We start from the raw sequence: 20,522 nt of genomic DNA on the forward strand, positions 1-20,522 counted from the left end.
GTTCGTCCCCTCCCACCTCTCACTCCGCCCAGGAGGGCAGCCCCAGCAGCAGAGCCGCGGCCTGGCCTGCTGCCTTCCCTCTCACACTCCCCCTCCTCCCGGCAGGCAGCCCGGCCTGAGAGCTGCAGCGCTCTGTGCCAGCCGCGTGCGAACGGGTACTAGGCAGGAGCGGGCTCCGTCCTCTCTGAACTGTCTGCAGCTCGGGCATTTCAAGGCCCGTGTTGGAATGTGTCACTTCCATTTTTTCTAGAGTTTGCAGTTTGATTAGAAGATGACGGTAACGGCTGGCACCTGTGTGCTCAGGAGCTGGCCTGGTGCTCTCATCCAGCTCCTGAGACTGCCCCGGCGCCGGGGACTCTTACTTCCCAGGACATGAAGCTCAGAAGCGAGTGAGGCTCCAGGTGCCACAGAGCTAACGGCTGCTTAGCTGGCATCCCGCACGCCTGCCCGTTACTAAGTCACACTACACCATCAACCAGCACGACGCCCAAGCCACTGTCAGAAAACGTTAGACAGCGTTTAGGACACTACTGTGGCTGCTGCTGCTTTAAGATCTGGCTAGTTGCTCCCTCCCTCCACCCCGCCTGGAGGAACGACAGAGAAGCTTCACAACAGCTTGTGTGGCCGTTCCCTGCGAGCAGGAGGACGCCACTCAGCAGCTGCTCTGGGTCCCGAGCCTCAGCAGCCGGACCGTGAGGAGCGGGGCAAGAGGTGCAGCTGGGCACCGGGCCCAGGCGGCCCACGGAAATGCTGCTGCACTGGCTCCCAGAGGCAGGAGAGCCCTGGCCAGTTTGGCTCAGTGGATAGAGCATCGGCCTGCGGACTGAAGGGTCCTGGGTTCGATTCCGGTCCGGGGCATGTACCTTGGTTGCGGGCACATCCCCAGTGGGGAGTGTGCAGGAGGCAGCGGATCAATGTTTCTCTCTCATCGATGTTTCTAATCTCTATCCCTCTCCTCTCCTCTGTAAAAAAAATCAATAAATATATATAAATATATAAAAAGAGCAGGAAGACGGCAGGCGGGGAGCGAGAACCGAGGCAGCAGGTCAGCGCGGAAGACCTGCCTGGGACTCTCCCGACCCCGCCGCCCCGGGCAGGCAGGAGGAGCCGGAGCCGCCTGCCCTCTGCTCTCACCTCTTTGGGTCTTGCTGGTCCTGCTTGTTTGCCCATCCCGTCCCGTCCTTGGGTACTATAACGATGTTGGGGTCGTTTCCTTTGTTTTCAGACTTCAAGCTTGGCAGGTTTGCGGGCGGTGGCATACGCCGGGCTGTGGCAACTTTCCCGAGACTCTGTAAGCCATGTCTAGGAATAACTGCAGGGAGACGGGGAAACAGACACCGCCGGCGGGTTACAGAAGCAGAGGCCAGACCATTCAGCTGCTCTTACAAACCCCGTGCTCCTGACAAAGGCAGCGGAACAAAGGCGAGGGGCGGCCCGCCAGGGAAACCAACAGCTCTGCCTGGGGGCCACTCTAGTCACTTGACAAGCCCTTGGCCAAGGCCTTGGAGGCCCGGAAGCTTCCATCTGCACAGCAGGCAGAAGGCTCGGGAGCTCACGGTCTGTGTCAGGGGCCAGGCCCAGCACCCCGGTCCCACACGGTGAGCCCCTCTGGCCTCGCGACAGCGGGACTGAAAGGACCACGCCTGGGCCGAGACCACGCCAGCCTGGGCATTCATAAAACCCCCAGAGGGAGGGATAGCATCGGCAGGAATTTTCCCACCACGTTCCAGAGTCCTAGAACCATGAAACCTAAACCGGGTGAGTCTAATACAAATGCAGCTCCATTCTAACCACAGGCTAAAAATACCCCCGGTTTCAGTGAGATAAGAGGAGGGGGAAGCAGCCCCCCAGCAGTCAGGGTATGAAATCAGACCTGGGGGGGGGGGGGGGGGCTGCTTCCCAGAAAGACGGGTGACCACTCCCTGCCCACAGGAAGGACGGCTCCCGAGGTCCTTGCCAGGGGTTTCTCACTGAAGGCAAAGCGCGAGGTCCGGCCCCACCCGGTCTTACCTGAGGATCTGACTGCGTCTACTGATTTTCCTTTATACTTATCAAACAGGCTGAGCGTCGAATACTTGCTTTTCCCATCCTTGCCCTTGGTTATTTGCCCCAAACGATCGGACATTGCGATGAAATGTCATCTAGTAAGGAAATTGTTCTCGGCGCCGCCCCAATCTGCCTTTGAAATGGAAAAAAAAAAAGTGTCAATCCACCGAACCTCTGACCCAGCGAATCAATCCTTTAGGGTCATGGATCTCCCTGCAGATCCAGAGAAAGCTGTGGGCTTTCCCCAGAAACCACCCTCACCACGCACAGGCAGCTCTGCTCACGTTCACAGAGCTTTCTGTGGACTTGCTGATCCTGCCATCACTCTTCTCCCCCTGTACACCCCCCCCCCCCCCCCCGAGTGACCCAGCACTGCTCATCCACAATGGGGAAGGTCAGCTCTGGCCGTGGTGCCTCAGCCTCCCGTGACATCAGAAGCCCGGCGGGCAGAACAGGCGGCAGGCGCACACCCCACCACGGAGGACAAGCGTCACCAAATCCGAGGGAAGCAACTGAAGGCGGCCCGTCACCCGGAACAGTCGGGTGACCAGCACCCAGAGAGAAGGCGTGCTCAGGCCTCGAGAGCAGCTCCCTGAGCTGCAGGAGAGGAAACCAGAAGCCAGTCTCCCAGAAGGCTGGAGTCCGCAGAACTGCAGCCTTAAGATTCGACAAAGGACTAAGGTTTCCGAACATCAAGAAATCACTGTCTTGCTCCCATTTGGTATTTCTGATGCTTTCCCCTCCCTGCACCCCCAACCAAAGGTACAAATGACATTCATAATACAACTATTTCAGATCCAGAAGCAATTACTCAAAATCACAGTTCTAAACCAGCGGTGCCAAACATCTTCTCCAGAAAACCCGAGCACTTTCAGGTGAAATCACGGCTGCTGTTCGGCTTCAAGGCCATTAACTGTGGAAAGAAAGACTCCCTCCAGCACAGCCCGCATGGCTCAGGGGCTGAGCATCAGGGGTTGGTCAGAGCCCACGCCTGGGCTACAGGCTTGAACCCGTGTGGGGTGTGCAGGAGGCAGCCCATCAATGATTCCCTCTCATCAGTGATGTTTCTATCTCTCCTTTTCTCTTCCTCTCTGAAATCAATAAAAATATTAAAAATAGGGAGGAGGATCCAAGATGGCTGCTCGGGTATACACCTAGCCGCAGCAGCTCACAACAATTTCAAGGGAATACAACTAAAATGTAGAGTGGACATTGCCCAGAGCTACAGGTAGTCGACTGACTGAAAACTCTACAATAGGAAGGAGGGAGAAAACCAGAAGGAAAATCAGAGGAGCTGAAAAAAAGCCTAAGGTACGGAGACATGCTGCGCGCTCGCACGCACGCGCGCGTGGAAAGGTCGCAGCTGGAGAGGAGGAGAGGGCTGGGTGCTGCCTGGCGTTCCCTAGCAGGAAGGAAATAGAACCCCCAGCCTGGGCTGAACCCCCGAACCGGCAGCGCTGAGCCCCAAGTTATGTGCCAGACCCTGGGGACCCAGGCTCCGGCAGGGGGAGACAATCCCGGGGGACGGCGAAATGCGGGGCCCCCGGAGTCGCGTGCACATGGCGCGCAGAGGACTGAATGTTGACTCTGATGCTGGATTACCCTAGCCGGAAGAAACAAAGCCTCCGGCGGCAGCTCTGAGCCTCAGTCCAGACCGCTCAGAACTCCAGGTCTGGGCCAGTCCCTGGGGACCCAGGCTCGGGCAGGGGGAGACGGAGCTGTGAGGTGGAGTCCTGGGAGCGCGGCGAAAGGCCGAGCCCCCGGAGTCGCGCACACTGTGCGCAGAGGACAGTCTGTTGACTCTGATCCTGGACTCCCCTAGTGGGAGGGAGAAAGAAAGCTCCAGACTGGAGGAACGCCACGAGGAGCAGGAGCCCCTGCCGGACACCAGCCAGCCGGGCGCCAGCAAGGAGCCGGGCGACGGGGCCCCCAGTGGGGGGGGTGCCCCTGAGCCTTCGACTGCTGAGCGCTGGCAACGGAGCCAAGGACGGGGGCTGCTTCCTGGGCGGCGCCGACCCCGGCAACAGGCTGGAGCAGCGCGGGAGCCCGCGGAGAACAAAGGGGTGCCACAGGCCAACCTGCTGAGCTCCCAGGACAAGGAGGAAGAAACCAAAGAAGTTCTCAATGTGAAGAAATCAAGTGAGAGCAAATGATAGTAAAATTACTTAAGAAAGAATACAAAGAAGATCTTGAAAAATCAAAAACTAAGTCAGAACTCAACGCACCAGCCAACATTGCAACATAAATGCGTTTTGTTTTGTTTTTTAAAAAAGAAAAAAAAAAAGAGAAAAAAGGGACAGAATGTTGGAAAAGCGGCAACCAGGCCTAGAGTGGCTAGGCACAAGGCAGTGGCAGCTGGGCCCGGAGCAGCAGTGGCCAGGCCCCAGAGCAGCAGCAGCCAGAACAAGAGCATCAACGGCCAGCACTGGAGCAGCCAGACCTGGGGCAGTGGCAGCCAGGCCTGAGGCAGAGGCGGCCAAGCCCAGGGTGGCCAGTCCAGGAACACCCAGACACGGAGTGGCTGGGCCCGGAGAAGCCCGGTCCAGAGCAGCCGGGTTGGGAGCAGCCAGGCCCAGAACAGCAGTAGCCAAGCACTGAGCATCCAGGCTGGGAGCGGCCAGGCTCGGAGCAGCCGGGTCGGGTGCGGCCAGGCCTGGAGCAGCGGCGGCCAGGCTGGGAGCGGCCAGGCCTGGAGCAGCTGGGTCTGGTGTGGCCAGGCCTGGAGCAGCGGCTGCCAGGCTAGGAGCGGCCAGGCCCGGAGCAGCAGCTGCCAGGCTGGGAGCAGCCAGGTCCGGAGCAGCCGGGTCTGGTGTGGCCAGGCCCGGAGCAGCGGCTGCCAGGTTGGGAGCGGCCAGGCCCAGAGCAACAGCTGCCAGGCTGGGAGCGGCCAGGCCCGAAGCAGCCGGGTCTGGTGCGGCCAGGCCCGGAGCAGCAGCTGCCAGGCTGGGAGCGGCCAGGCCCGGAGCAGCTGGGTCTGGTGCGGCCAGGCCAGGAGCAGTGGCTGCCAGGCTGGGAGCGGCCAGGCCCGGAGCAGCGGCTGCCAGGCTGGGAGCGGCCAGGCCCGGAGCAGCCGGGTCTGGTGCGGCCAGGCCCGGAGCAGTGGCTGCCAGGCTGGGAGCGGCCAGGCCTGGAGAAGCGGCTGCCAGGCTGGGAGCGGCCAGGCCCGGAGCAGCCGGGACTGGTGTGGCCAGGCCCGGAGCAGCGGCTGCCAGGCTGGGAGCGGCCAGGCCCGGAGCAGCCGGGTCTGGTGCGGCCAGGCCAGGAGCAGCGGCTGCCAGGCTGGGAGCAGCCAGGCCCGGAGCAGCAGCTGCCAGGCTGGGAGCGGCCAGGCCCGGAGCAGCCGGGTCTGGTGCGGCCAGGCCCGGAGCAGCGACTGCCAGGCTGGGAGCGGCCAGGCCCGGAGCAGCAGCTGCCAGGCTGGGAGCGGCCAGGCCCGGAGCAGCCGGGTCTGGTGCGGCCAGGCCAGGAGCAGCGGCTGCCAGGCTGGGAGCAGCCAGGCCCGGAGCAGCAGCTGCCAGGCTGGGAGCGGCCAGGCCCGGAGCAGCCGGGTCTGGTGCGGCCAGGCCCGGAGCAGCGGCTGCCAGGCTGGGAGCGGCCAGGCCCGGAGCAGCCAGGTCTGGTGCGGCCAGGCCCGGAGCAGCGGCTGCCAGGCTGGGAGCGGCCAGGCCCGGAGCAGCCGGGTCTGGTGCGGCCAGGCCAGGAGCAACGGCTGCCAGGCTGGGAGCGGCCAGGCCCGGAGCAGCAGCTGCCAGGCTGGGAGCGGCCAGGCCCGGAGCAGCCGGGTCTGGTGCGGCCAGGCCAGGAGCAGCGGCTGCCAGGCTGGGAGCGGCCAGGCCCGGAGCAGCAGCTGCCAGGCTGGGAGCGGCCAGGCCCGGAGCAGCCGGGTCTGGTGCGGCCAGGCCCGGAGTAGCGACTGCCAGGCTGGGAGTGGCCAGGCCCGAAGCAGCCGGGTCTTGTGCGGCCAGGCCAGGAGCAACGGCTGCCAGGCTGGGAGCGGCCAGGCCCGGAGCAGCAGCTGCCAGGCTGGGAGCGGCCAGGCCCGGAGCAGCCGGGTCTGGTGCGGCCAGGCCAGGAGCAGTGGCTGCCAGGCTGGGAGCAGCCAGGCCCGGAGCAGCGGCTGACAGGCTGGGAGCGGCCAGGCCCGGAGCGGCCGGGACCGGAGCAACCGGTCCCAGAGCAGCCGGGTCGGGTGCGGCCAGGCTTGTAGCAGCAACAGCCAAGTCCAGAGCAACTAGATCGGGAGCGGCAGTGACCAGACCCGGAGCAGCTGGTTGTGGAACGAACCAGAGCAACAGAGGCCAGGCCCGGAGCAGCCAGGCCCGAAACAGCTCGCTCCTCGCCTGTACCTGCCCACGGCTGCCTCTCAGACATGGCTGGAAACTTTTGCGGAAACTTGAGGGTCTGCTGAATCAAGTGATGAAGGCTTAGATCTGGATGTGTTGAGTTAGTATAGCGCTGGGGTGTTGATCTGTGAGTGCCTTGGGTGGGGCCTGGATGAGGCTGGTTGACCTATTTGAAAATGTCTTTTGTGTGAAGTGTATCATTGGGCATGTGGAGGTATTATTGATATGAGAAAATGCTAAGTAACAGATTTACTATCTGAAAAGGGATTTACTATCAGGGAAAGGGAGGGAGGAAGAGACTGAACATAAACTGTGCACCTATGGATGAGGACAATGGGGGATGGGGAGGGGGCAGAGGGTGGGGTGGGAACCTGGTGGAGGGGGGAAGAAATGAGGAACCTTTGTAATAATATGAACAATAAAGATTGATTTAAAAAATAAATAAATAAAATAAAATAAAATAAAATAAAAGGAAAAAAAAAATATATTAAAAATAAATAAAAGAAAGTCTTAAAACAAGCACTTTCAAAGGTCCCCATCCCGGGAGAGGCCAGAAGCCACCAAAAGGCACGGGGGAGGGAGGGGTGTCAGAACAGAAATCCCCTTTTGTCCACCAGGAGGGGGTAGCCATGGGCTCTGCAGGGCTGCTCAGGAAGCACTTCCTTCTCCTACAGCAAAGTGGGGTGTTTTCATCCTCAGAACCCGGAACATGTCACGGCCACGGTCAAAGGCACTGGGCAGGTGTGATTACACGCAGGGTCTGAGACGGGGAGAGGATCCGGGATTACCCAGGTGGCCCGATGGCATCACAGGGTCCTCAGAAGAGGAGACGGGAGGGGGGCCGGGACGTGGCAGTGGGTGATGCGCTTTAGGATGGCAGAGTCCACGGGCAGAGGAGGGGCCTCCAGAAGCCGGAAAAGACAAGTACACAGACTCGCCGGAGCCTCCAGAGGAGCACGGGGTGTGGACACCCTGATTCTACCTCACTGACCCCGAAGGAACGGCCAGAGAACCCAGCTGTGTGTTTTATGTCCCTAATGTGCGGTATGTCCATAGCAACAAGTGAAAACTAATACGCTCGTTTATTCAACAAATTTGTTGTTGTTGTTGTCAATCGGCACCTCAGGATATTTTTCCATTGATTTTTTTTTTTGGGGGGGGGCGAGAAGAACTGAAGAGGGAAAGATAGAAACATAGATGTGAGAGAAACACATCAATTGGTTGCCTCCTGCATGAGCCCCGACCAGGGCCTGGGCTGAGGAGGAGCCTGCAACTAAGGCACCTGCCCTTGACCAGAATTGAACCCAGGACCCTTTGGTCTGCAGGCTGGCGCTCTTTATACTGAGCCAAACCAGCAGGGCTATTCAACATACTTTTCTTATGGGCCCGGGATAGATACATCAGAGGACAAGCTGGACACACCCCCAGCTTACAACGTCCAGCCCACAGAAGTGAGGGGCCCACCCACAGTCAGCGGGGCTAATTACAAGCAGCATGTTCTGGAATCTTTCACTCTGGCACAATGATGAAAAATGCTCAACTGCAGCTACCTCTGGGCTCTCCCCGGCCACAGCTTTCACCCGACCACTGGCCTCCAAACATTTCTAAATAAAACCAGGGGTGCCTCCTTCCCACCACACACCTCACAGGACTACAGGTTGAGCATCATTAATTTAAATCCACATGGCTAGTTCTTACTAAATTAAAAACCAAATTGGCAACGGCAAGAGAAGGCAAAATCCTTTACCAGCCATTCCGGATCACCAAATTTCCACATTTAATGCTATCATGCGTGATTGCTAAAAGTCCAGTGTCTGTGATTCTGAGACTTGACCCGAAAGCACTTGCTGAAAAGGCTCCTTAAAATCCGAGTCCAAACTCCACTCCGGCCAGTGCAAATTCCCTCAGGCTCCGCCCAGGCAGAGGCCAGACTGGACAGACAGCTCAGTGTCTTCCTGCGAACAGACCTCCTCCGAGAACTCCCCGGTCCAGGCTGGCCACCCCGCACTGGCCCCACTGAACAGAAGAGGAGGAAGCTGGCCAACAGGAGCAGCCCTCCGGGGAAGTCAGACTGTCTGGGAGTGTGAGGTGCTTGCACCTGTCCTCTCAGCAGACCAGTTACCAAGCAGGAACTGATCACCTACTGTGTTCAGACGAAAAGCTCCCATCAGAGGCTCAACAGAGGGGCTCAGGACACCAGACGGGGTCACACTGCACAAAGGTCCGCACTAAACCTGCAGGAACGATTTCCTTAGAGAGACCCCCCCCCCCAATTTCTTAACCGAGTTCTGCACTAGTTGGACACACGACTGGCTTCTCTGGACCTCGGTTTCCCCATCAAAGACTAGATTCCAAACGTGCCAGCCAGTTCCAAATGCTTCAGTCAAAGCAGCGTCTCAGGACTGCTGGGGCTGGGTCCTACATTCCTACAAGCCTGGTGCTGCCAGCCAGTGCCACTGAGTCACCACTGCTACGGCAACAGCGCGTGGGGGAGGAGCTGATACTTGTTCATCTAACCTTCCACACAAGGCCGCACAGACGGAGGTCTTCCGCCCAGCTTCCCCTGGGGCAGCGACTGGCCGGTTAGTCAGCCCCCGAGGAACAGACCCCAGGCCCACAAAGCACGTACGCAGCTAACAGACTCACGCAGCTAACAGACTCACGCCGGCCTGTCACGAAGCCAGACTTCACTGGGCCCAAATTCAAAACGCAGATACCATCACCCGGTTCCCCTCAATTGTACGCAGTGTCGTACGGGGGCCTCGCCCGGCCCACACCCATCTGGCTACCCCGCTTGCCCCGCTGGTTCCCACAAACATCAGGCCAGGAGCACTGCCTGTCAGCAGGGACTCAGACAGCTTCCAAAGACCTGCTGGATTTCTGTCTGTCTCCCCCACACACACACACACACACACACACTCCACTCGCCGCGGCCCAGGGCGGAAAGAAGTGCAGCAAAGAGCCGGCGGCGGGGTGTGAGTCAGGACCGTGGAGGTGAGAGAAGGCATTTCTCTGCTTTCTCCGGGTCAGAGGCCAGCTCCTGCCAGCGTGACTCACGCCCGATCGGCGGGGCGAGAGCTGGCGGAGGCGCCGGTGCTCAGGGCAGGCACAGACCCAGCCTGCCTCTCATGCAGGCGGCTTTCCCTCTCTGTTGTAGGCAGCAGAGTCCATGTGTGGTTTCCCTCCAGCAAAACCTCATTGGGACCCGCGGTGTCACACAAACAGATGTGAGCCACATGTGCCGGCCTGGGGGAGTCCGCCTGCGTGCAACCCTCCCTGCCACCCCTCCTTCCCGAGGCACTGCCGGGGCAGAGCATGTGGAAAATGGTGGCCTGGGAGAAAATGCCGCCTCTCGGCAGAGGACACGCCTAAAACCCAGCGCAGGCAGCTTTGGGGAGGGAAGAGAAGGACATTTAAGAAGTTTCAGGTCTGCATGTCCTGGCAAGTCACCTACTGAGAGGGGCAGGCCTCCTTCCCAGAGAGACACTCACACCAGCCGCCCCCAGACAGCAGTCCACCTGCCCAACAGGTTGCGGGACTGCCTGCTCGCTGTCCCCCACCCCCACCCCAACCCCGAGAAAATCGCCTGCACTCCACCTTATCGAAAGCCATTTCCGGGACAGGATTCATTTCACTCTGGCTTGGGCACCAGCCAGTGTCAGCCACCCAGCCAGACAGGGCGGCCTTGGGATGGCGGTCATTCCCTGGGGAGCCACTGGGCCACCCATTCAGGCTATCAAAGTGGCCTCCAGCATTCCTGAGATCCAGGCCCCCTGCTGAGCACCCACGCCTCACTGAGGACCCCTCACAACAGTTCTTTCTGGAAAACACTATGTCATCAGCCTGCTTTAAGAGACGGACACTGAGATGCAGTCAGAATATAGAAGTACCTCGTCCAAGGTCACGGGACTACCTAGTGTTGGGCTTTACGCCCAGGGAGGACATGACCAGGCCCAGACCTCGTGCCCAGAGGACCGACTCCAGGCCGCTGCTGCTTAGCTGGCGGGGGTGGGGGGGACACCCCACAGACAGGAAAGAGGCGCACTGGCTCTGGAATAAGTCACCCCAGGCGGGAGGCAGCCCCTGGCCAGCTGCACAGAAGTCTCCTTTATCCCAATGCTGCCAGCAGCCAGCTCTCCGGGCAAGGCACACCCAGCTCTTCACAGGTCTCCTGGTCCCAGTAACACTGACCCAAAACCTCTCCTGGTCTCCCAAGTGCTCCGCCACCCTCAGGACGCCGGACGCGTCCCCACGCGGTCATTTCCTCAGTCACCAATGCTGACGAGGACCCGCTGCGTGCTCCGGCCACGCCTGCCTTCCAGCCACAGTCAGTCCTGGGGGAAAACCCCCATCCGCAAAACCGAGTTCATCATGGTGCGACCGCTGGGGTGCGAGCACAAGCCCCAGCCGGAGCACGGGAGCAAGGCAGCGGGTGTGTGGACAGAGGGATGGAAAGATCCTGCCGCCAGGCTGCACGCCGAGCAGCCCAGCCAGCGCCCGGGAGCAACCAGCGGGTCAGGAAGACGTGGCCGTTAGACAGCACACGGGTATGTCTCATCGAAACGTCAAGGACCGTCAGCACGAGGTCCGGTGCGGGATCCATCACCAAGTCCCTCCTTCCCCGGCACGCCGGGCCTGGCACACAGAACCTGACAGTAAGGCAGGTGCCACACACACGCCACACGCTCAGCCGTCCACGGCCCGCAAGGCGTGCCCGACACGTGCCGCTCGCTGCTGGCTGCGCAGACACCAAGCACTAGTCCTTGCCGTGGCTCTACCAGCACTTCCTGCAAAGGGCCGGAGGGTGTGCACTGCTGGCCACAGGGCTCCCTGGCCACGCCTCAGTCTGCCCCCGATGCCACCGTGACCACAGACACAGGCGTAGCTGTCCTACACCCTCCTGCACGGAGGGAGGCCGGGCCGGCAGGGTGGGCTGCAACTTGCTGGCCTCTATGAAGGGGAAGCGGGTGTGGAAGGAGCATGTTACCACGCCATGACTGCCACAGAAAGGCTGCCCCTGCGCACCAGACGGGGCGGGTAGGGCCAGGTGGGGAACCCGAGCTGGGTCTCGCAGGGGGACTGATGCTGGCCTCACTCAGCAACAGCAGCAGCCCATCCCCTACCCTCCACCCCCCACCCCCCACGCCTGCACCCACACTCGAGCTGTCGGAGGCTCCCAACAGGCACCAGGCAGAAACGCGGGCTGCCTCTGGAGAAGCCGAGCGCCCACTTCCCCACGCCCCGGCAGCCAGGCACGGCATCTGGAGCTGGAGCCAGGCCCGTGGCAGCAGCACAGGCAGCCCTTCTACCTGCAGAAGCCGGGAGGGGGGGGGGGGGGGCAGGAGGAGGGGGGAGTAGGAAAGGTACGTGGTGGCCCTGCAGATTGCACAAAGCCCACCCTGTCCAAGAACCAGCTGCCTGAAAACTGGGCAGGCTGGGACCAAGGGGAGGAAGCGGGGCTCCTGGTAACCCAGCGCTCCTCATGGCAGCCACCAGCCACCACAGGAGGCCACGCCCCCCGAGGAGGCAGCACCTTTGGGAGCAACAGAAATTCAAAATCAGAAACAGACCTGTCCTGCAGGACCAAAGCACTCCTCACCCCAACCTCCTGCAAGTCCCATCCCGCCTCCCTGACCAGTCGGCTCCCCTGCCCGTCCTCCGTCGTCCTCTGCAGGAATGGAGCCACAGCACCTGCCCACACACCAGCCACGTCCCCCCACTGCTCCAGGGTCCAGGCCCAGCCCCCTGGCCGAACACACTGGCCCCAAACCGCCACCCGGTCTCATGCCCACCCTGCCCCCTCCGCTCTCCAAATCTCACCTCTGCCCCACAGACTGCAGGCCTGTGTCCTCGGGGCCAAACAGAGGAGACCATTAGTCACCTCGGGGGGTAGCGGGAATAAAGGAGAACAAATGGAACGGCGGTGGCCGGTGCCCGCCCACCCCAGAAGGCTCACTACCTGGCAGCACTCACCCAGGCTCTGCGCGCCTCTCAGCTGCCCGTCCCACTGTCACCTTACCACAGCTCAGCCCTCCGACGGCTGCCCAGCAGGGGGGCCTCGGGTTCCCGCACACCCCGCGGAGCACTGGGGCCCGGCTTCCACCTCTGGTCCAGGCCCCACTCGGGTTTATTGAGCTTAAGGGCTACGACGCGGGGCGCAGACCTTCAGAACCAGTGAGCAGGTGCACCCCTTAATCACTCCCAGGAGAGACGGGCCCTGGAATTCTCAGAAAACCCTCCTGAGCTGAGCTCCCTGTGGCCCCATGGTCACCACCACCAAGCTGCCCGTTTCAGGCTCCCCCTCGGCACCCCAGCATGGCTCTCGGAGCAGCCCCCCGGCGCCCCACCAGGCGGCCTCATGGAGGTGGGGGACGAGCCTGCTCACTGGGTTTCCCTAACAAAGCGTTTCAGTTACAAAGGAACAGACGCTTGATAGAGAAAAGCTGCAAAACAAAACCAGGGAACGCCCCGAACCGCCCGGCCACACAGGGCTCCGCACGGGACAGGCCTCCGTGGGCTCGCTGCTCCGCGGTGCTCCCGCTTCTAAGGAGGTCAGCAGTGAAGGTCACACAGCACTGGACGTGGTTCTAAATGGATTTGCTACTGTTTATAAAATTGTGACGATGGCTTTCAGGAGAGCTGAGAGGAGACGGCGGGCGGCACCACGCGGGTGCCCACAGGAATGATGTCATCGGGAGCAGCGGGATCTGGGCACCAAGGACAACTTGGTAGGCAGCCTTTCGTTCCGTCAGGAGCCAGTCTTCCCTCCACCTTCCCACACTCATGTCCTCACCGACGGGCTGCCCTCCCTCCACCAGGGGCAGCTGCTGCTGCCCACCTACACGCAAACCGCCTGAGCCACCCAGCCTCACCCAGGGCGCCGGCAGGAGCCAGGGCTCCCGCGGCCTCGGCCCCTTGGTCGGCTGTCTTACTCCGCGGGGACAGGATGTGTGCAGAGGCTGCTGGCAGGACAGAGACCACGGCCACACGTGTGACCAGACACCGCAGCCGAGAGAAGATTCCAGAGGCTGCTCCTGCCCTGCAGGCCCCTCCCTTCTCAAGAGCTGCTGAAGCACAGTATGCTAATCAGACTGGCTGCGAGGGAAGCAGGAGCCGGCAGCCAGGGGAGGAAGGTGCACCGGCCTGGAGTATCCTGGTCCATACGGAGCTGCGGGCTAAGGATCAGACGGCCCACGGCCCGGGCACCTCGGCAGCCTCTCCAGCAAATGGCAGCTCTAGCTGACACGAGAAAGGAGCAGGCCTGATCATGTGAGAAAAGTGGCCAAGCAGCATAACCAGCACACATAACACGACTGCTCAAACACGTGTGCATAAATGTGTACACACATCCCAGGAATGGCCTTGATTCAACTCCACTCGTTCATAAACACTGTTTAGAATACAGAGGGTCCTGAGTAAGCAAGACAGGACCGCAGGCATCTATGCCTCACCCTTCCAAACCCCTCAAATGAAAATAAGCCCTGGCCAGTTCGGCTCAGTGGACAGAGTGTCGGCCTGCGGACTGAAGGGTCCCGGGTTCAGTTCCGGTCAAGGGCATAAGCTTGGGTTGCGGGCTCGATCCCCAGTAGGAGGCATGCAGGAGGCAGCCGATCAATGATTCTCGGTCACCATTGATGTTTCCATCTTTCTCCCTCTCCCTTCCTCTCTGAAATCAATAAAAATATTTTTTGAATGAAAATAAACAATAAAAAGAACCCAAAAGCCAGGACTGATGTGGGCGGGGCAGATAAAGAACAGGCAGGAGCGGCAGTGGGTGTGGCAGCCTGGAGGCCCTGCAATCTGAGGGCTGCAGACCACAGGGCTGTAAGAGCAGAGCTTTGAGCCGGAAGGTGGGAATGGAGGTGGGAGGCGGGCAGGGGCTGCATCTGCCAGCTGGCCTCCCGCCTCTCCTTCTGGATAAATAAAACGGGATGAGTCTGGGCTGGAGAACACCGGGGTCAAAGAGGATGGGGTGAGGAAAGAAGCTAGAGAGAGAAGCGAAGTAAAACTGGAGTAACCAGTCCCAGCAGGCGCAGGCCCCTCTGCTGCTGGCCTCCCAGGAAGGCGGCAGACAGACACAGCTCTTGCCTCTGTCCCGCCTCGCCCAGGGCAAAGGCAGGGTCTGCTCTTGAAAACCTTTACAGACACCAGAGGCTCAGGAATAAAAACCAGCCTCCCAGTTCCCAGTCAGCTGTGTGTGCCCAAGACCAGAGATATCTGAGGCCTCAACTAGAAGACGGACCAAGGAAACAAGGAGCCGAGAGAAAACGGACAGCGCCAGAAACAAGTTCCCAAAGTAAGTAATGAACCAGTCTCCGCAGAAAACCCAGGCGATACAGACGCATTTTCCCTTAAGGGACCATCCGGAACCAGAACGTGAGCCCAAGCCCCAGAATCTCAGGCTGAGCATAAGCAAACCAGGCAGAGCCCAGCTGCGGGCACGCTATGGGCACCGACAGTGCTCCTGAAAGAGTCGTGAGAAGCTCGGAAATCTGACAACTCAGTCCACAGCAACCGTGGACACCTGGCGACTAGCGGGGCACCTGGAACAAGGAAGGGCATGGGGGGGGGGGGGGGGGAGGAAGGAAATCCCAATGAGGCGCAGACGTTAGTTCATAACAACGCATCAGATTGGTTGGTTAGCTGGGACATATACTGAGTGGACAGATTATGATGATCTGGACACTCGATGTATATCCTATCTAATAAAAGGCTAACACGCAAATTGTCCCCTCCACCAGGAGTTTGACCAGCAGGCAGGCCAGCCAACCGCCCATGTCTCCTCCCCTGGCCAGGCTGGCCGGACCCCACCCATGCATGAATTCATGCACTGGGCCTCTAAAATATATATATTAATCAGGCCACTCAGTGTCTATACACAATAACGTAAGATCTGCATGGTGGGGGAGACTGGGAGAAGGGCATACAGGAACTCCAACTTTCCTGTAAATCCAAACTGTTCTAAATCCACGGAACAAATGGAGCTGCTGTTTAAGGCAGCTTCAAACAGGTGCTGATGCTTGGTACTCCAGTCTCCCAACTGATACACACGGGGTTCAGGAAACAAGGGGCCCAGCAGGGGAGCAAACACAAGTCCCAGAATGACAACCCAGGAAGCCCAAGAGGGCGCCGTCCAGGCAGGAGAGCTGGGGCAGGGCTCCACAGTGGGAGGCGCTGAGAGCTTCTCCAACGTGGCTGCGCCATTAGAAAACAGCGTTTGTTGAGCTTTACTGGAGCATATTTAAATGTAGAAGACAGTTTGATGCAGTTGAATTCATCCATCTTTCCTATTTTGGTAGTGTCCTGTTTAAGGAATTTTGTCTTTTCCAAGATGGTAACGAGATTCTCTGATGTTTTCTTCTGGCCGCTTTGCTGTTTATGTTTCCTGTGTGGCTCTGTCCGCTCACAGTGCTTGTGAATGAGGGAGATTCCCCACACGGAGAATCTAACAACCCCAGCACTGTGTGAAGAGACCATCTTTTCCCTGTCATGGGACACCTTTGTCATGAACTGAGTGACGCTTGTGTGCGGTCTGTTCCGGGCCTCCGCGCCATGCTCTCGGCCTGCCTGTCGGCCCGCGGCCCGCGCCAAAGGCTGCAGCTGCTGGGAAACCCTGACATCTCGTAGGACACGTCCCGCAGCTTTGCTCTTCCCCTGGCGACGCCTGGACTGTCCTTGGCCCTTTCATGTCATTCCAATTTCAGAATCAGTTTGTCAATTCGCAAACAAAACGACAAAGAAAGGCCTGCTGGGAGTGAGACTGAAATTACACGGAATCTCGAGATCATTTCTGGGGAAAACCACCATCTTCACAAAGCCAGAGCCAGTGAGTGTGTGCAGCAAGCACACGCTGCGTGTGCCACAGCTGGCCATGTCACCCAGTACAATCACTGAAAAAACAGTGACCTATGACCCAGGAACTCCATTCCTACACTCACACCCAATGCACCCAACACAACACGTGCATCCAGGGCCAGGTGCAAGAATGAGCGGCTCAAAAAGTAAACAAGCTACAAACCCACCGCCGGCCGGAGGAATGAAAATTGTGTGCACACAAGGGAATACTATTCCAGAACAAATAAATGTACACACAACTAACTACAGGGGTGAAACTCACAAATATAACATTTCATAAAGAGCCAGGCACAGCCCTGGCTGGTTTGGTTCTGTGAATGGAGAGCCAGCGGACTGATGGGTCCCTGGTTCAAGTCCAGTCAAGGGCACATGCCCGGGTTGTAGGCTCGATCCCCCGAATTCCACCCCCCTCCCCACCCCATAGGCCAGGAGGCAGCCAGTCAATGATTCTCTCTCATCATTGATGTTTCTATCTCTCCCTTCCTCTCTGAAATCAATAAAAATATATTTTTAAAAAAAAAAGTCACAAAAGATTAGGTTGTAGGCTCAATCCCCTTCCCTGGAGGCAACTATTCAATGTGTCTCTCTCACATCGATGTTTCTCTCTCTCTCTCTCTCTCTCTCTCTCTCTCTCTCTCTCTGTCTCTCCCTCTCCCTCCCACTCTCTTAAAAATCAATGGGTGAGGATTAACAAATGAAAAGAAATATATGGCATAAAGCTCTATTTCAGTTTCTCCTTCCTTTTCTACCTCCAAATAATGGTGAATTAGCAAGTGAGAAGTACTCTGCAAATGCCACTAAAATCTAGGTCTGTGCTGTAAAATCTGATTTGGTAGAGAACAGAAATTGGAGATGGCATTTGTAATGGCCTGTTCCTTGTAACCAAATCAACAGCGTTTCCTGAAGGCCACTGACCCGGAGCCAGGTGATTCAATCGGCCGATTCACGTGAGCCACTGGGCCCAGCACCAGGACGGGCCTCGGGACGGCTCCTGGCAGGGGAAGCTCTTGCCAGGAAAGAGCCAATAACGCACCGCACCTACAGTTATACGGTAGTTATCTTTGTTACTAACACATAACACCAAACACTTTCGCTGTAACAGTTCAAGTGATACAAACAAGTCAATCCAACTCAAAAAGTAACCGCTGCCTTGATGGATGACCTCTGCCCTTTCTCAGCTTGCATAAACCTGTCAGTTTGTAGCCTTCAATTTTTATTCTATAAACGTGGAAGTCACCCTATGCTGCAGCTGTACACACTGTACTGTTAAACAGCAAACCCTGTTGTAACTGCGTGACAGCGCACAACGCCTCCTCCTCCTATCGTGACCACGGCCAGCTTTCCAGGAAAGGCACGCCGAGGCCTTAGCGTCACACAGGGCTCCCTCTGCAGGTGCCACACCCACCAGGCCCTACGGACATGCCCATTACCCCGTGTGCACCGGACAGGAATGCCACCACCCACCCATCCTGCATGTTCCACTGGGACCAGCATTTCGATGAAGCACATTAGTGGTCTGTGTGCAAAGGACTGGAAGGCAGGAGGCGGCCAGAGAAGAGGCGCGGAGAGTGACCCTCCAGGGCCCGCGGCTTCCATCAGGCCAGTTAGCAGGAGGCAGGAGCCCTTCGGCAGCAAATGCTGCGGGGACACAGCTCACCCACTGGCCAAGGAGCAGAGCCGCTTCCCGCCAGCCTCCTCCGCCCGCCCCGTCAGCCTGAGGCGGGAGAGGCGCCTTGGTAACCAGCAGGTCCCCCGGGCCCGCCTCCCTGTGCTCGTGAGGAACTCCCCGGCTGCCGAGGCCGGCACAGCTGGGCAGAGGCTCCTGCTACCACTTCGGGGGCTGTCCTTACTGCCCCCCCTCCTCTTCCAGACCAGGCCATGGAGGCCCAGAGCGCACACAACAGGCCAAGGTCACTGCGGCCTCCGCGCTCGGGCACAGCCTCTCCAGCGGGCCGTGCACAGGCTGTCCGCTTACACAGAGATGGCTTCTCGTCAGCGCAGCCCACAATCCACACACTCTGGTGAAAAGAAATCCAAGTGGACTGAAGACAGGGAGGTGCAATGGGCTGAGCTGGTTTAAGCCATCTCCCAGAGAGCAAGTCTGCGGCTCTTCACCCTCCAAGCCTCAGGCGCAGAGGAGAACCAGGAAGACCACCAGTCAGGCAAGACCAGGGCTTACGTAACCAAAACAGCCCCGAGATAAGGGCCAGGTGTGCCCCTTGGGCCTTCACAAGCATGCCGACCGCCTGCAGCACAGGGACCAGGAGCGCGCCCTCACTGCAAACCACAAACCTCTTCACCGGCGTTTAGACTGAACCAGCAGCACCGAGACCTCTCTCCTGTGGACAGGGCTACTCTCAGGACCCCGTGACCCCTCCCTTCACCCCACCAAGTTCATGCACAGAGCACACAGCCCCCCTTGCCGTGCACCCAGCTCCCTGTCAATACCAAACAGTTAGCTTCCAGATCCTCGGAGAGCAGCCCTCGCCGGTTAAATCTGCCCTTTGCTACGGCTAAGAAATACCGATAGGATGTCGGTATTTCCGGGGTGGGCACAGAATTGCAAGGGTCTTTCTTCCCCTGAAGAGGACAGGAGAGGCCCAAAGTGGTGCTGGAGACCCGTATGTAAGATGTTCTTTTCGTATGCCTAGAAACATACCTGTTTTCCAGTGTCACCTCAGGTTTGAAAGCTCAGATGCAGAGTTAAAACATTCCCACCAGTAGGAAACTACACTTTTCAAGCCGATACTGACTCGTGAGCTGAGAAAAAGGCCTAGCAGGCAGGCAGGAAGGGCTTCCGCTTCCTGCCTGGGTTCTGCGCCGGGTCTGCGGGAACAGGCCCGCGCTGCTGTGATTGTCTCAGGCCCTGCTACGCTGAGCAGCATGGAGTCCACACCTCGTGCCGCTCCTGCCTGCCTGGCCGCCCTGCCCGGCCGCTGGAACCGTGCCACCAGCAGAGCCAGCCGAGCAGGCCCCCCTCCCGGCCTGAACAGGAAACAGGCTCACGGGGCGAACATGCTCGTTCACAGGCCCGCTGCGTGGGTGCGAGATGCGGAAATGAACGCTGCTCGCCTGCCTGGCTGCCGCCGCCGCACTGCAGAGCCCCCACCCACAGCCTGCCTCCTCGTACACCTCCCGAGACCTCCCGAGACCTCCCCCAGAACTCTGCAAGAGCAGAGCAGGCGCAGTGCAGGGGCAGCCAATGCCAAGCCCTTGTCAGGGGGATGGACCTTGGAGGCAGGGAGGCCCTGGTGAAGGGTCTGAGCTCCTGGAGGTGAGAGAGGGGCTGTTTGATTTGGGTGGAAATCCTCAGCATTCAGCACTGCGCTCAGCACACAATTAGGAACGCCAACATCCAGTAAACAAACGGCCCCATGTGTATACGCCTGCCCGCGGCAAACCCCAGGCCTCAGCTGGGGCTGTGCCCAGGAGCCGTTAACAGGCACGGTTTTCCCCAGCCCTGGCCCGCCCAGCACCACGCAAACACCCCCACCTCCAGGGGGAAGGGTTACCATCACGTAGAGCGAGGAGGAGGAGGAGGAGGAGGAGGAGGAGGAGGAGGAGGAGGAGGAGGAGGAGGGGGGGGAGGAGGAGGAGGAGGGGGAGGAGGAGGGGGAGCCGCCAAAAGAATACTAGCACATCTTCTGCATGGCCCCGCTCGCCAGGGGCAGAGCTTGGACTTCCAGGCAGCTGCCCTCAAAGCCAGGGCTGCTCTCCCCCGAGAAGGGGCCGGGATGTGGAGCGCCCTGCCTCTCAGAGGGCTCTGTGGGCACTCCGCGGGGGCGGCTGAGTTTTCTCTGCCAGGCTCTTGTGTATATGTCTGGAAGGAAACATCAGTGACAAATGCCACCGTTTTGGAGGACACTGAAAACCAAACTCAGACCGGCTTCCTGCCTCCCTCCACAAGCCCCGTGTGGCTCCCGCATCAGCCTTCCCCTGGTGCGGTGCGGGGGGCGGCTCCTGCAGGGAGACCACGGGGAAGCCTGTGACACGCGTGTCCACACGCATCAGAAGCTAACATTCTCCACCACCTGTACAAAAGCAGGAAACACGGACACCCACTGCCTCCAAAGGCCCTTCGCTGAGAGGCCCGGTCACATCCGGCTGCACGGAAACTGACACCGATTTTTGAAGAGGAATTTAGCAGAATTCTCCCCGAAACAATAGCCAACGGGAAGAGCCAACATGCAGACACCCTCAACAGGCTCACACACAAATGGTCATTTCGGAGAAATCTGGCCGAATTTTACCAAAATTGTGTGATATCCAAAAATTAGA

The 20,522-nt window shown here is 59.2% G+C and overlaps 1 protein-coding gene across 17 annotated transcripts in view; it reads right to left on the minus strand.

Moving 5' to 3' along the window:
* The window catches only part of PRRC2B (proline rich coiled-coil 2B), a 70,909-nt gene that overhangs the window by 44,034 nt on the left and 6,353 nt on the right, over positions 1 to 20,522 (minus strand). For all 17 annotated transcript variants that reach the window (XM_084899779.1, XM_084899782.1, XM_084899773.1 and 14 more), the window contains exons 2-3: positions 2,011 to 2,179; positions 1,135 to 1,312 (exon numbers count right to left, since the gene is read on the minus strand). In XM_084899779.1, the coding sequence (XP_084755905.1) occupies positions 1,135 to 1,312; positions 2,011 to 2,125 (293 nt within the window). In that variant the 5' untranslated portion in view covers positions 2,126 to 2,179. The remainder of the gene's footprint in view (positions 1 to 1,134; positions 1,313 to 2,010; positions 2,180 to 20,522) is intronic.

The sequence above is a fragment of the Pipistrellus hanaki genome, assembly GCF_964339955.1.
Source record: "Pipistrellus hanaki genome assembly, chromosome: 11".
Classification (NCBI taxonomy): Eukaryota; Metazoa; Chordata; class Mammalia; order Chiroptera; family Vespertilionidae; genus Pipistrellus; species Pipistrellus hanaki.